The sequence below is a fragment of the Lontra canadensis genome, unplaced genomic scaffold (genome assembly GCF_010015895.1).
Source record: "Lontra canadensis isolate GAN:19392208 unplaced genomic scaffold, GSC_riverotter_1.0 scaffold124, whole genome shotgun sequence".
NCBI classification, from domain to species: Eukaryota; Metazoa; Chordata; class Mammalia; order Carnivora; family Mustelidae; genus Lontra; species Lontra canadensis.
In genome coordinates, this window is record NW_022631118.1 from 517,758 (window position 1) to 533,582 (window position 15,825).

The 15,825-nt window shown below is 46.8% G+C and overlaps 1 protein-coding gene across 6 annotated transcripts in view; it reads right to left on the reverse strand.

Moving 5' to 3' along the window:
- The window catches only part of SRGAP3 (SLIT-ROBO Rho GTPase activating protein 3), a 252,163-nt gene that overhangs the window by 123,695 nt on the left and 112,643 nt on the right, over positions 1 to 15,825 (reverse strand). For all 6 annotated transcript variants that reach the window (XM_032841606.1, XM_032841605.1, XM_032841604.1 and 3 more), the window contains exon 2: positions 7,805 to 7,997. In XM_032841606.1, the coding sequence (XP_032697497.1) occupies positions 7,805 to 7,997 (193 nt within the window). The remainder of the gene's footprint in view (positions 1 to 7,804; positions 7,998 to 15,825) is intronic.

Sequence of the window (15,825 nt, forward strand, 5' to 3'; positions counted from 1 at the left end):
TAAAAAGTGAACCAAAAAAGTAAGTTCAAGGAAAACAAAACAGCATGGTTCAATCCCAGGCAGATGCTGGAGCCTGTGGTCCATTCTCTAAGATTAGAGAGGCATTAGCAACACACTAGCAACCAAACGGAGACCGTCTCCTTGAGCCCGCCATGGAGACCGAAAGAACTGAAAAGATAATTCAATACGTATGGTTCATGTGCTCTCAGTGATCCCACTCTCATTTTGAGGAGCACCGCTCTGGTCTGGCCATCCCTCATATTGCAGTAAGGCCCACTTAAAATACCTGCCTTTGTGCACACACTCCCTGGAGGGGATCTCACATTCTCAAGGCAGCCCTTTCCTTCCTGGATAGCTCTAGCTACTGTCTCAAGGTCAAGGTGAAGTCTGTTTCTCTGAAAATGTTATCCTTGGACCTCACCTCTCTCCTTTCTGTAGCCACACAAAGTAAGTCTACTTCTTTCATGTGTCTGAAGAAAGTATTTGGTAATATCTCGGTCTTTTCAGCTCTTCATTCAAAAAAACCTTCTATTACTGATCAGAGAGGGAGAGACTAGAAACGACCCTTGCCTTCAAGGGGCCAGCAGACTGGAGTGGGAGGACGGGACGTGTGAGTGGGATCATTTCTTGGTCATCTGATAATAATAATGAGAGTGACATACAGATCACCGTGGGAGGCCAGAGGAGGAGCAGAGGACGAGGGGCCTGGGATCTAGGGCAGGGGCTTCCCAGGGGAAGTGAGACTTGAGCTGGCCCTGCTGAGAAGAGCGGGAGCTGGCCAGGAGAGAAGGTAACTCTAAATGCCCACACACAGAGCGCTGGTCTAGACAGATGGGCAGCTTGCAGGAACGCTAAGCCAGCCCAGGGACTTGAGCCGATACCCAAAGTCATGCTGCTTGAAGCAGTTTCGCATTTTGGAACCAGATAAACCAAGATTAGGATTCTAGCTCTGCCACTTACTTGCTCTAGCTGTGTCCCTCTGGGCAAATTCCTTAATTTCTCAAAAAATCTCCATGTTTTCAACCAGAAAGACAGAGCTAGTACCTGCCTCAAAGGTCACAAATGTTTACTACGAAGTTAAATGAGGCAATGCAAGACACCTAGTAGCTGGGGCTCTTGGGGGGCGCAGTCAGTTAATCGCTTGCCTTTGGCTCAGGTTATGATCCCAGAGTCATGGGATCGAGCCCCGGGTTGGGCTCCCTGCTCAGCGGGGAGCCTGCTTCTCCCTCTCCCTCTGCCACTCCCTCTGTGCGCATGTGTATGCCTGCTCTCTCTCTATCAAATAAATGAATAAAATCTTAAGGGAAAAAAAGGACACCTAGTAGAACCCTTGGCTCATGGTAATGTGGCTGTGATGGGTATCTGAAAGACTGAACAACCAGCAGAGCACAGGCACCGAGCGATCAGGGAAGATCCGGCTGGCGCGCCGTACTGGGAGAATACCAGCTCTTGGAACGTCTTACTGGAAAGCTATGACTAGTGTGATACTAGTCATAATAACAGAAGTAGCTGTGAATGAGACAGCAGCCCCACCTGGAGGATCGTCCCCTTTGTCCCTGCCTTGTTCTATGCAAACCTTTTCATTCTGAATCCTCTGCACACTCACAGGTTCAACTTACCTACGGCAAAAGGGCTTCTCTGCTTAGGATTCACCTGAAAGGTTAAATCTAAATTATAGCATCTTTTTAGGGAAATACTACATCTGTGAAGAAAGGTTAGTTGCTGGCTGGAATCCTCCTGCCAACCACTCCGTGAAGCTGAGGGACGCCCCAGACCTTCACTGCAGAGAATATTAAACATTATTCACCAGCTAGCCAAGCACTTCCCAGTTCTTTCCAAAATCTGACTTTCCCAATTTTAAACACATTTGAATAGAATTCCCTGTTGCTTTTTTTCCCCCCACGGCTATCCAAATAACAGCAGCCAACACTTAACCTGCTAGAGAAGGTATTTTTCTCAGGTATATCCCCTGGGAGGTAAGAGATGTCACAAACTAAAGGCATCAGAATAGAAAAGAACATCACCTCACACACACGGTGCTATTTGCAGGTGGAGCTAATATTCCAATTGGAAATCTGGAGTTGTTGTGTGGCCCCCCCCAACTCAGGAAGGGCCCCCAGTTCCAGGTCTTGAAGAGGATAAGCCAACCTCAGGCGAGAGCTGGCTGGGAAAGAGCAGTGGATTATGGATTTGACTCTGGGGAAAGAGAGGGGGCTAGGAGGCCGGAGGGGCCTAGAGTGAGTTGTACATAATTTATCATCTGGAAAATCATCACAATGGGTGCTCTTACACATAAATAACCCTCAGAATCCCCTGGAGGGCTTGTTAAAATACAGATCACTGGGCCCGACCCCTGGAGTTTCTCATTCAGCAGGTCTGAGGGGAGGCTCCAGATTTTGCATGTCTGACATGTCTCCACGTGATTCTGTGTCAGGACCACACTTTGTTAAACAGGTGTTCTAACATCTGTGGTCCCGGTTCCCTAGTCAGGGACAGCACTATGAAGCCCACACACTGTCCTCTCAGCAACACTATGTCAAGCACCAGGCACAAGGAGTGGGTAACCCTTTGCCCAAATGGCCCCACCAAGATCCTAAGGTAGCCAGAAGACAGATGTCCCCCTCCCTGCCTCCCACCAGCCCCACCCCAGAGCAATTCCAATTACCACTTGAGCTTCATTCGTTCATTCAACAAACGTTTAGTGCGTGCCAACCATAGGCCAAACCTGGTGCTGGGTGTTCAGGACCCTGGGTCAAGAGCCACCTTCTCTGCCATCTCTGAGCCCATTACCCAGGGATTGTCAAAAGGGGACAGACAAGAACACAGATGATTTTGGCACAGGATGGCAGCTTCTGCCTCACTCTTCTCAAGTCCTTCTGTTAAGTCAGAAATGGAAGACATCCTTGATTCCTCTTTTCCATTCCTACCTCTGAAAGACTGCCCAGCACGGCTCACCACCTCCTGGCCTGGTCTGCCATGCCCCTGGCAATCATCACCACCATCTGCTCCACTCATGCCACCCCCAATCAAGGGTCATCTTTCAAAAACAGAAATGGGGTCATACTCCCCCATACTTACAGTGCCTCAGTAGTTCCAGCCGCACTGGCCACTCCTCCCCTCCTACTGCCCCCAGGGCTGCCCTTTCTCATCCCTCAGGTCTCTGCTTAAAAGCCACTGCCTCCAGATGCCTTCCCTGATTGCTGTTCAGTGAGGAGGATCAAAGAGCGCTGCAAATCCTTTGATGGGAGAAGGGTTTTCTTTCCCACTTCCTTGAAGCTGAGCTCAGGCTGAGAGGCGGTGCTGGGCCAGTTCCAGACCTCGCCTTGAAGACTGGGGCTTCCCTACTGCTCTCTCCAGGCCTTGAGCTACCGTGTCAGACACCCAGCTGAAATGCTAGGTACAGAGGCCCTGACACCACACAAGGAAGGAGGCAGCCCAGCTGGGCCCAGCCTTGCAACCATGCCCACCAAAACACCAGGCACATAGGTGAAGCCCTCTTGGACCCAGCCTAGCTGCCAGCTGCCCAGCCACTGATCATCAGTGATCCCAGTCAAAAACCCATAAAGCGGGAAAATCACCCGACTGAGCCCTGTCCAAATTCCTGACCCCCTAAACCACGAGGTACTGCGTTTTAGTACTAAGTATTGCTGTTACACAGAATAGATAACCAGAACATTCTGCATTACATGTATGTCCATCAAAGCACCTCCTGGGCAGCTGCATATATATATATATATATATTTTTTTTTTTTTTTAATTGCCTGGGAAGATAAAGAGCAAATGGAGGAATCAAGATCAAGAGACCTGAGCTCTTGTTATGGACTGAATGTCTGGGTTCCCTTAAAAGTCATATATTATATTATATACATATATATATGCCATATACTGCCCAGTGTGATGGTTATCAGGTGGTCAGGCCTTCAGCAGGTAATTAGGATTAGGGCAGAGCCCTCATGAATGGGATTAGTGTCCTTAGAAGAGTCGGGAGAGAGCTTGCCTGCTCTCTCTGCTCTCTACCACGTGAAGACCCAATGAGAATCAGCGGTCTGCACGCTGAGAACGCAGCCATGCTGGCACTCTGTCAGGGCTGGGCTCACCGGGGCTGAGCACCCTGTAGCACATGATTCCAAGAAAGGTTCAAGTGGTGGGACTCAGGGTTTAACTGGGGCAGTTCGAACATCTGGAAGATAATACCATCATCATCTATTTCTTTTCTACTATCACATATCACTGAGGCCTCTGATTTTCCTGGACTGTGTGGTATGCTGAACCACTAAGACTAACAAAACACAGTTCCTGCTCTCAGACACTGTCCCTTCTCTTGAGGGGGGACATGCCCACAACTGGTACAGTTGGGGCAGGCACCCAGGCCTTCTGGCCATGTTCTTTGAACTCTGCCACCTGTTTGCTCTTCAGGCCTCAGTGTTCAGGTGTTATCTCCTCTGAGTCTGACCCGGTACGTCCTCTGTATGCCCGTAATACTCTGGATTTGTTGATTTGTTTATTTAGCCAGTATTTACTGAGGACCTACGAGGCGCCAGGCCCTGATTCATCAGAGGAAACAAGAGAGGCGGTTCCCGCCACGGTGGGATTTCCCCTCTAGTGAAAGAAAGATATAAACAATCAAACATAAAAAGATAAAAGAAAGAAACTATCAAATGATTGCAAACTGGTGGATTTCCAGCTCCCAGCATGATGAGAAATCCATTTACAAGCCACCTGGTCTATGGTACTTGGTTACAGCAGCCGAAGGAACTAAGACAATTTCCGTCCCAGCCCGGCCACTCATTTGCTGGGCTATCTTGGGCAACTCAACTCCCTCTCTAAACAAAATCTCTCAGCCAGAGTAGGTTTTACAGACCAAGTACATTCTCTCCTTCCCTTGCTCCTGCTCATGCATAAACACCCCATCTCTCTCTGGCACTGGGCCCACTGCAGTGGGAATAAGATAACAAGATCTGGGCCCTGCCCTCAAGGTCCTGAGAGGCTACCTGCCAGAGAGACGGACACTCTTAAATGAAGTAACTGTAAGACAGCAAGAGAAGCCTTCTCTGGACCACAGGACAAAGGACCTAGAGCCCAGCACAGATCCTGTTCACTGAGCTCCAAAGAGGTAGCCAGGGGTCAGCACTGGTTGGCCCTGGGGTCAAAGGGCCAGTCCAGGCATCCCTTAGAGACTCCTGCGTCCAAAAGCCACATTAGCATCGTGCAGAGGGCCGATGCCAGCTGCACTGGCCTGAGCCCACATCCTAATTAGAATTTCATAGTGTCTCAAGCAGCCGGCTTGGCCCGACTGCCAGCTGGGGCTCCTGTTCCGTCTGGTGGCCTGTTTAATGAACCCATGAGGGGCTGGCCGAGCTCATTACAGGCAACGCGAGGGAACAGGGGAACCCCGCCCATGCTCACTCATGCCCCCATATCTCCCCCTTTCCCCCACGTTCACACTGCAAATGGTAAGGAAGGAGATAGGCAGGAGCTGAAGCCACAGCCTGACCACACCACCCTGGATGGCTCCAGTGACAGCTCAGCCAGAGATAAGTGTTTCTGTGATTATGTCTCTATCTCTGGTTTTAGGGGAGACTTCAGTTCCCATCGCTGTTCTCAGGCTGCAGCCGGCCCTTTCTTATCTCAGGCCGATGAGGCAGAATGAGAATGACAGTTCAAATCCATCTTCTTGAAATGACTGGCCCACAGACATGCCTGGACAAGCTGCTTCTCAGAGCTGCACTGTCCTCATCTTTAAGACAGCGCAATAACCCCCACCCGGCCCCAAGTGCTCAGTACAGCACTCAGTAAACTGTCATGGCTGTTGTTATGATGAAAAGATAGGCCAGAGAAGGCACCAAAATGGGAGTAGCATTGCTTCTGAAGGGCAGGACTGTGCAAGTGACTTTTTCCCTTGTTTTTCTGTATTTTCTAAATTACATACAATGAGCATTTTACTTTCATCATTTGGAAAGAAAAAAAAAAAAAAAAGGTAAACTTTCTCCCCACCCACCTCCCCAAAAATATCTATCCAGAAAATGAGATAATGTGTGTGGAAGGGCCTAGACAGTGCCTGGATGCTATTTTAATAGAAGCTTACCCCCAGGGGCGCCTGGGTGGCTCAGTGGGTTAAGCCTCTACCTTCGGCTCAGGTCATGATCTCAGGGTCCTGGGATCGAGCCCCACATCAGGCTCTCTGATCAGTAGGGAGTCTGCTTCCCCCGCCTATCTCTGCCTGCCTCTCTGTTTACTTGTGATTTCTGTCAAATAAATAAATAAAATCTTAAAAAAAAAAAAAAGAAGAAGAAGAAGAAGAAGAAGAAGAAGCAGCAGCTTCCTCCTGCAGGCTAAGTCTGAATAAATGACATTGGGTAGAAAAACAAGAGTGGTATTTGCAAAGATGTAATGCATTTTTGCTCTTTGATAAAACAATTTCCACAAAAGTGAGTGTTTGAATGCTGTAGCACAGATGAGGGGAGATGTTTACAGGAGTTAAAAGGAAGAGCGCTCCCTGACCAGAGCAGAAAGCAAAAAAACATAGGGAAGAAGGTGGAAACAAGCTAGCGTCCACTGACAGGTGAACAGATACACACGATGTGCTGTGTATGCCCAATGGAATATTACTCAGCCTTAAAAAGGCATAGGTTACAAAAGGGAGGGAGCTAGAGGACATTGTACTAAATGAAATAAGCCAGTCACGAAAGGGCAACTACTGTATGATTTCACTTCTCTGAGGTCCCTACAGTAGTGAGATTCATGGAGACCGCAAATCCAGTGGTGGTTGACAGGGACTGGAGGGGGAGGGAATGCAGAGTTAGTGTTTGACGGGAATGGAGTTTCTGTTTCGCCAGATGACAAGCATTGTGGGGGGTGTATTGTAGTGACGGCTGCACACCAGTGTGAGTATCCTTCATGCTACCTAACTGTATGCTTAAATATGGTTAAGATGGTAGATTTTATATTATGTGTGTTCTATACACCAAAGCTTTTTTACATGTAGAGAGAAAAACTGGATCAGACCCAGAGGTCGGGGGTTGAAGCAAGTTGCTGAGGGCGACTGGCTGGAGAGATGGAGGAGAAGGTCCGGGGAGCATGGCAGAGGGAGAGAGCGTTGCACAGGGGCACCCTGCCCCGTGAACGCTGTCCCAGTGAGGTTGCTACCTCCTACCTGCGCTGGAAGAGGCTGGCCCCAGTGGGTTCAGGGCAAAGAGGTTTTGTGTTGCTGGCAGACTCAGAGGCTGACCCAACAGTGCCTGAGGGGATCTGCACTCACAAACCCAGAGTACAGAGCATGAGAAACCAGGACTCGGGAAGTTTGTATATTGTAAATAAATGAGGCAGAGAAAGAGCCTGGGGCACCGACCCTCCAGAGGAGTAAGCAGAAGGGATGCGTTGAGCTTCAGTCCATGGAGAAGAGATTCTGAGATCCCTGTGTGAGAGAGTTGGGGAGTGGGCTGGCTGGTCCCCAGATAAAAGGGTCCGAGGTCCTGAAAGGAGGGGGCAGGTCACTCTGGCCCAGATGAAGACTAGCTCAATGCCTGGTGCTTGGTAGGAAAATAGCTACAACAAGGACAATTTACTGAGCACGTACTGACTGCGACAAGCACTTTTCCGAGTTCTTCACTTACTCCCTGCAGCATCCTTATGCATGAGAACGACCTCTATCCTCACTCTCCACGCAGGAAGTCAGGCACAGAGGGGTCCGTAACCTGCGTCCCCAAAGCCTTAAAAGCACACCATCTGCCTCCAGTGAGTCTTTGCCTCCTTTGCGCTTTGCTGCCTCCCCTCGACGCAGGCCCCGCCCCCGCCCCTTCCTCACTTGAACTGGTGCTCCCGGGAACTTCGGATCTTGGAGGAGAACCGCTCGGCCAGCTTCTCCAGGCTACGCGAGTACTCGAGCTCAATCTCAGCTTTCCGGCGGAAGAACTCCTGGAGGTCCTGAAGCAGCTGCAGCCGGGACTCTGATTGCTGCTCCAGGCATTTGAACTGCTCCACCAGCTGCGTGCGGATCTCTGCGGGCAGAGGCAAGGGAGGGCAGGCGTTAGGCTGTGGTCAGCACCGCTGTGGGACTCACCCAGCTGACCCAGGGCCCCTGACGGAGGCACTGCAGTTCCTGAAGCCCCCCTCCCCACCGCCACGACCCCCCCTCCCAAGCCTCTCCGGCACTGGCACAGAGCTATGGCAGGCGCTGGCTTCTGTCACACGGTCCAACCCAATGTTTCCCCAAGTTGAATCATGGCATGTCACCACCATGGCTTCTGCTGTATTCACATGCCGCCAGCATTATTATTTCTTCCATATGATCGAGTCAATTGGCTCACTTTTCCTACCGAAATGAACGTATTTGAAATGAACGGCTTTGTGTCACCACAGTGAGGGGAAAACTAGGACCACGTGCCATCCTGCGACACAGAAAAGGAATTCAACAAAAACAAAAAGTTTGCAAAATTCTATCTAGAGACTATTGCTTACCAGAGGCCCTGAGCCCAAGCTGCCTGCTCTCTATAAACAAAAGGAAAATGGGAGCTTGCAAGGCGCTAAAGACTTTCTCCAGATGCCATCAGGGCTGAGAGAGGCTGAAAAGGGGATGCCGGGGGCTCTTGGGTTTCGGTGTTACTTAAGGCCACATCTGTGTTCCACGTTAAATCACCTTGAGCTCCGTGCATAAACATCTCAAGTACCCCCCAAAGGAATGTCACCCACACTTCAGGAAATACTGACAGCAAACCAGGTCTGTGCAACCAGGGCAAACTTCAAAAGCTGGGGAGGTGGAGATAAAAATCACAGGCAAATCCCAATAACTACGGCCAACCTCATCTTCAAGCCCATAGCGTTGTCACTGCTGCCAGCCATCAGCTTTAACTCCTTCCCAGCCATCCCACAAGCTGCTCAACACATCAGTCTCCCCAAAGCACTCTGCTCAGACCAGCTCCCTGCTCATAATGCCCCACAGCCCCCTTCTGCCTAAGTATTAAGCCCAACCCCTTAGCATGGAATTCAAGGCCATCCACTGCCCAGCCACAAACTTTACTTGTCGGGATTCACCCCCAGTGGACTCTTAAAACCATTCAAACCAGTCCTTGAAATATCCAGTCCCAACTGCATAAATGGGCATCCTGTCTGAAAATGGCCAACTCCGTCTTAGCATCCTTCAGAGAAGTGGTCCTCACAGGGGATAGCCCTACCCTGGGGTACACAAAGGCTCCCCCAGGGGTACACAGGTAGGAAAAGTACAAGGGGATCATCTTCCTTTGGGATCACGAACCCTTGCTACTCGGTGTGGCCTGTGAACCAGCAGCATCAGCCTCCCCAGTGGGCTTATTAGAAAAGCAGAATCTCAGACCCCATCTCCAGAATTTCTGAATCGGAATTTGCATTTTAGCAAGATCCCCAGATGGTCCTATGTACCTTAAAGTATGAGAAGCACTGCCATCAACCACCCCCTTCCATCTCATTATGAGGAGCATTTCCCACACTATCTTACTTTTATGTTTAGTAATTATTTGTCAGATGCATGAAATAACCAACATTATTTTGATGAACTATGTATCTGATCACTGTAATGATAAATCAATCCAAAAGAGAGATACTTAGAGTTCTATGGGCAAAGGAAAAATTTCCAATGTCTATTTCAGTTTATATACATGTTTTAGATCAAAAGAAGTATGATAGATTGGGGCGCCTGGGTGGCTCAGTTTGTTAAGTGTCTACCTTCTGTTCAGGTCATGATTCTGGAGTCCTGGGATCGAGTCCCACATCCAGCTCCCTGCTCAGCAGGGAGTCTGCTTCTCCCTCTTCCTCTGCTCCTTCTTCAACTCATGGTCTGTCTCTCACTCACTCTATCTCAAATAAATAAATAAAATCTTTTTAAAAAAAGAAGTATGATAATAGAAGAGTTTCAAGTATAGAAATATATTGGGATAAAATTCTGTGAAAGAACTAGAATGGAATTACGAGTTCAAGAAAGTAAAGAAAGGCACAAAATAAAATTTCTGACTCACTTGGATAATTTTTGACGGATGCTGGTGGATACCAATGTGTTACAGTATTTATCCTGTGATCTGGCAATCACACTCATGGCTACCTACCCCAAACACATCCAGTATTTATGTCCACCAAAAAATATATATAACACTTAGAGTAGTTTTACAACCAAATATTAGAAACAACCCAAAATGTCCATTAAGAGTAGACAAGATTTTTTAAATCTCAAAATGGCATTCAATGGAATACTATACAACAATGACAAATGATGAACTACTGCCACCTGCAGCAACATACTTGAATCTCACAGAACTTATGCTGCTCGAAAGAAGGCAGAACAAATGAGATCATGCAAAACTAGTTTATGGTGATAGAGGTCAGAGAAATGGTCACTGTTGGGGAGGAATTGACTGGGAGGGGGTACAAGGGAGCCTTCTGGAATGCTGGAGATAGGCCACACCTCAGTTTGGGTGGCAGGTACACTGACAAAAAAGAATTGAGTTGTGGGATGCCTGGGTGGCTCAGTCGGTTAAGCATCAGCCTTTGGCTCAGTCACGATCCCAGGGTCCTAGAATGGAGTCCAGCTTTGGGCTCCCTGCTCAGCAGGGACTGCTTCCCCCTCTGCCTGCCCCTTCCCCTGCTTGTGCATCCCCTACTTGGGCTCACTTGCTCTCACTCTGACAAATAAAATCTTTTTTTTTTTTAATTGAGTTGCATACTGGAGATCTGTGCATTCTACTCTATATAAGTGATCCTGCAATAAAAAGGCAAAATAAAAAATTGCCGTGTTATTTCATTTCCATTTGATACAGTTAAGAGTGTAATTTTATTCTACAAGGTCAATATTTACAATATGGTAGAAATGATATCCTTCGTAACTATTTAAACTTATAATGAAACATTTCAGATGTCAAGTTAAAATGTATGAGGCAAGAGAGTTTTTTCCCCCTGAGTTCACTTAAAGAGTAGGCAGGCAGAAAAATTTAAAACCTGCTTTAGAGCCTATGTCAAATACTGTTCCTCCCAGGGAGTCCTGGACTGCTTGGTCCTCCCAGCCCTACTCTGAACTCCCATGGTACTTTTAGTTTGTCTCTGTCTGCCTCCTGCCGTTGCTTCAATTCTTTCATGAACGTGAGACATATCCACCTTAGCTCCTCAAATGAAATTTAAGCTCTGAAGGTAGATTTTCCCTGCACATACTAGATCATCAGGAGATCGCTATCTGTACAACAAATTACTATTTATTTTTACCAAGTGCTTTTACCCAAGGATATTAAGTGTTGTGATTATGGGAGTCTCACTCAACACAACCATACACACAAACACCACACACACCACACACACACACACACACATACACACCACACCACACACACAGCATACTACACACATGCACACACATACCATACACCACATACCACATCGTACACACACACACAAACACACACACACACCATGACATTATTATCCATTTTTATAGAGGAAGAAAGCACAGCTCTGTGTGAACTATAATCAGGAACCTGTCCAAGTTTACATTTTGTTCTCTGAACTATAACAAGCTGGACAGGTATGCCTATGACATGGCCTATGTGTTGAATTGGTTCGAGACGCCATCACTCCCCAAAAGGCAAGCCCTACCATATCAACACATAGTTATAAAAATGCTTTCCAAATATTTTTCAAATAACTTTCAGACCATCTAGTAATAATTAGTAATAATCACTAGCATTTATGGAGTCCATCATTTGTTGCAGGCACAGTGCTGACTTCTTCACAAAATTATTTCACATTATCTGTAACCCATAAAGCAGGAGCTACTAGCGTTCCCCTACTCTCGCCCCATATATGAGGATGTAGAGGCTCAGAGGTAAGCAGCCTCTGTTCATAACAGCTGGTGTGTTGCAATTAATCTAGGAACCAAGCCCAGATCCCTCAGATGGCAGCAAAGATCCTCCAGACACCTAACTAGACTGAAAGCATATTATTTTTTTAAAAGACTTTAATCCATCTGTATTCAACCTCTTGTATCCTTTTTGTAACAAGATGGTGGTCTAAAGAGAATTGTTAATCAGAAATGCTACAGCCACTGCTCTCGTGCATTACAGGGCATAATCAGGAGCCAGTGTTCTCATATTTTAGAGGAAAAGCTCATAAATCACATTATGATGACAAGAGAGGATCTGGAAGGAGCAGAGAATCTCCTCCAATTCATACTACCAGCTGGAGCCTCCAGGCTGGCTCCTGCATAGAACCTTCTAGGAGCTTGGACAGCTCAGAGTAAAATCAAATCTTTCTAGCAGGAAACGGTCCTGGCTAAATCTCCGACTGCAGCTCGCCCGTGCTCTGGAACCCTGAAAGGATTTGATTACCCTTCTCGTTATTTCTAACTCCCTTCCAAGTTGCTCCTCCTTGGAGCTGGCACAGATTTGGGTTTTCTCCTTGAAGATTTCAAAGGAGCGACAAAAATAAAATAAAACAGAATTGCTCCCAAGGCTCAGACTCCATTCAGCAGACATTCCCCCCAGGGGGCGGTTCCAGCCACAGTATAGCACAGGGCAGCAGAAAAATTAAAAGCGGGTGGGGCAGGGAGGAAAAGGGGTTTGGAAAGTCAGGAAAAGCTCTTTGCTGTCAGAACCTTGAAGCTGAAGATGACCTCTCCAATCACCTAGTGTAGCCTTCTGGTTTTACAGATAAAAAGCATGAGGCCCAAAGAAGGGGCAGAACTAATTCTGACACCTGGACTCCTGAAGCACAGCTCCCTGTGGCACTCTCCTGATAAAATTCTCCATGGCTCCCTATTGCTTACAGGCTCAAAGACAAATTCCTCTGACTTTCAAAGCCCAAGAATCTACAGTTTGGATCCATTCCCCATAAAGACCCTGCTTCTTCTGCAATAGTCTCACCAAAGACCACAGTGGCTATGCCAATGGCAACACTCAGGGCGACCAGCCTTAGGGCTGAACAAGTATCCCCATGCTCCCCACCCCACTCACAACTACAACCTCACAAGCAGAGGCAGCCGGTCTTCTTCAGGTTCAAGGTAATAAGAAATTCTATTTTTTAAAAATTAATAGATCATTTTTTAGAGAAGCTTTAGGTTTACAGAAAATTTAACCCGAAAGTACAAGGAGTTTCCACATACTCCCTCTCACTCCCAGGCACAGTTTCTCCTATTATCATCTTGCACTGATGGGTGTGATACATCTGTTACAACTGATGGACAAAACTAATATGTTACTATTTACTAGAGCCCAGAGTTTGGGTTAGGGCTCACTCTTGGCCTGTTACATCACATGAGTTTGGACAAATGCGTAACATCACGTGGCTGTCATTATGGTATCATACAGCGTATCTTCGCTGCCCTAAAAATCTCCCAAGTTCCACCTATTCATCCCTTCTTCCCGCCTCTCTGTGACCCCTGAAAACTACTTGCTTTTTACTATCTCTCTAATTTTGCCTTTTCCAGAAAGTCATATAGTTGGAACCGTACGTTATATATGCTTTTTGAGCTGGTTTCTCCTATTTAGCAATAAGCATTTAAATTTCCTCCATGTCTTTTCATAGCTTGATAGCTCATTTCTTTTTATCACTGAATAATACCCCATTATATGGAATAATAGTCCTGGTTTATTTATCCATTCACCTCCTGAAAAACACCTTGATAGTTTCCAATTTGGGGGAATTATGAATATTTTGTGCAAGCCAAATAAGTTTTCAACTCATTTGGAGAAATACTTTTTTGTTAACTAATAGACATGTTTAAGAGCAGTTTTAGGTTTACTGGGAAAAAAAAAGAAGTTCTATTTTTAGATAAGAAATACAGGAATTTAAAATATTAGTACAAAATTTGAAAGATAGATAGGATATAAAGAGAAAAATCTCTCTCTTACCCCTGTCCACCAGCCCCTTAGTCCCTCTCTAATAAAGTAACCAACTTACTAGGTTCATGAGCATCCTTCTAGAAATAATGGTGTATTTCAAATACATTATTTCCCCCATTTTTACAAACATGACAACATATCATTCACAGCATTCTGTACCTTACTTTTGTCTTTTAAGAATACATTGGGAAGGGATGCCTGGGTGGCTCAGTTGGTTAAAAATCTGTCTTCAGCTCAGGTCATGATCCCAAGATCCTGGGATCGCCCCCACCAACCGTGGGCCACAGAGTCTGCTTCTCCCTCTCCCTTTGCCCCTCCTCCTGCTCAAGCTCTCTCTCTCTCTCTCTCATAAATGAATTTAAAAATCTTAAAAAAAAAAAAAAAGAATACATTGGAAAGATCAGTCCATATCACTTTATAAAGAACTTCCTCATTCCTTTCCATAGTACTGTAAAATTTATAAATTTTATATATATATAAAAATATATATTTATATATATAAAAATATATATTTATATATTTTTATAAGACATTTATAAATTTTTAGCCAGTCCCCTTCACCGGACCTTTCGGTTGTTTGTAAACCTTCACTATCACCAAGGATACTGGAATGAATAACCATATGCAGGCTTCGCTTCACACTTGTGCAGGGAGATCGTTTGTGTGACGGACTCTTCACGTGGAAGAGCAGGAGCAAAAGGCATTTGCATGACTACTTCGCATGACTCTTTTGCATGGCGATTTTGAGATTGCTAAACTGCCCCCCTCTGCAATTGTACCCACTGACAGCGCCCAGAATCTACGAGGGGTCATAGGGACTATTTAAAAACAGGCATGTTGGGATTTGCTTCAAAATAACCTCAGGTCGGGGGCACTGGGGAGTGGCAGGCTTATAGGTAACCCAAGATTGGCCTTGAGTTGATTGTTGAGGTTTAGTTGTGGTGATAGACAGGAGGAAGAGGCTTGTTATACTATTCTCTCCACTCTGGTAATGTTTGAAACTTTCCGTAATAAAAGAGGGGGGGAAAGACAGACAGAGAGAAAGAGAGAGAGAAAAGAAAGGTAGACAAAGCCAGAAACTTGATACAAAGGCCGCAGCTCTGGTTAACAAGTCTGACCAGTCAGGAATGCCAACAAGTTGTCCCCAGAGGCCTCTGCCCCTAGGCTGCAGATGGGTTAGAAAGAGGGGTCAGAATGTGACCTTAAGAGCAATTTTAAATGCAGCTTCCCAGGCCCCACCCAATTCCCAACCTTGGACCCTGTCCTGAGAACATGGTAACTCTTCTGATACTTCCTGGGAGGGTGAGGCCCACTTTCGTAGCACATTCAACCTGAAAATCAAGATCGAGTGAGCATGTGTCCCCTCTGCTCCACAGAGGCAGCTGGCGTACCCCACCACCCCACCCCACCCTGGTAGCATTTCCGGAGCTAACGAAGAGGCTCAGCTGTGTGGTATGTCACTGCTGACAGTGCTTCATCGCATCTATGCACGCACAATCCCGCCTCCTTATCACCACGTCCTATGAGGCTGCTGCTACTATCATTCCTATTTCACAGATGAAGCAAATGAGACTCGGGGAGTGGGAATGATTTGCCCTAGGCTCACCCAGAAACTGGCAGAGTCAGAGCCCAAAGCCAGAGTAAAGAGCAGACGGGAGCCAAGATTACCCAGACTCCAGGTCAAGGTGCTCTCCCTGGGGATCCAATGCTTCCCCTTTTCGGGGATCATGTCCCGCTCCACCTCCTGTCTCCATCCCACACTCCATCTGTCATCCTCGTGCCATTCTCACTGGCCCTGGCTGTCACTGTATCCACCCCAGTGCATCCTGACCTGGACCTCAAGGAGGGAAACATGGACTTGGTAGCACAATGTAACAGGCCCTGGGTTTACCTGCGGGGGATTCAAATCCTGACCCTGCCACACATGAAGCTGAGTAAACGTGAGCATGTTTGTTTCATTTCCCTGCAGCTCAGT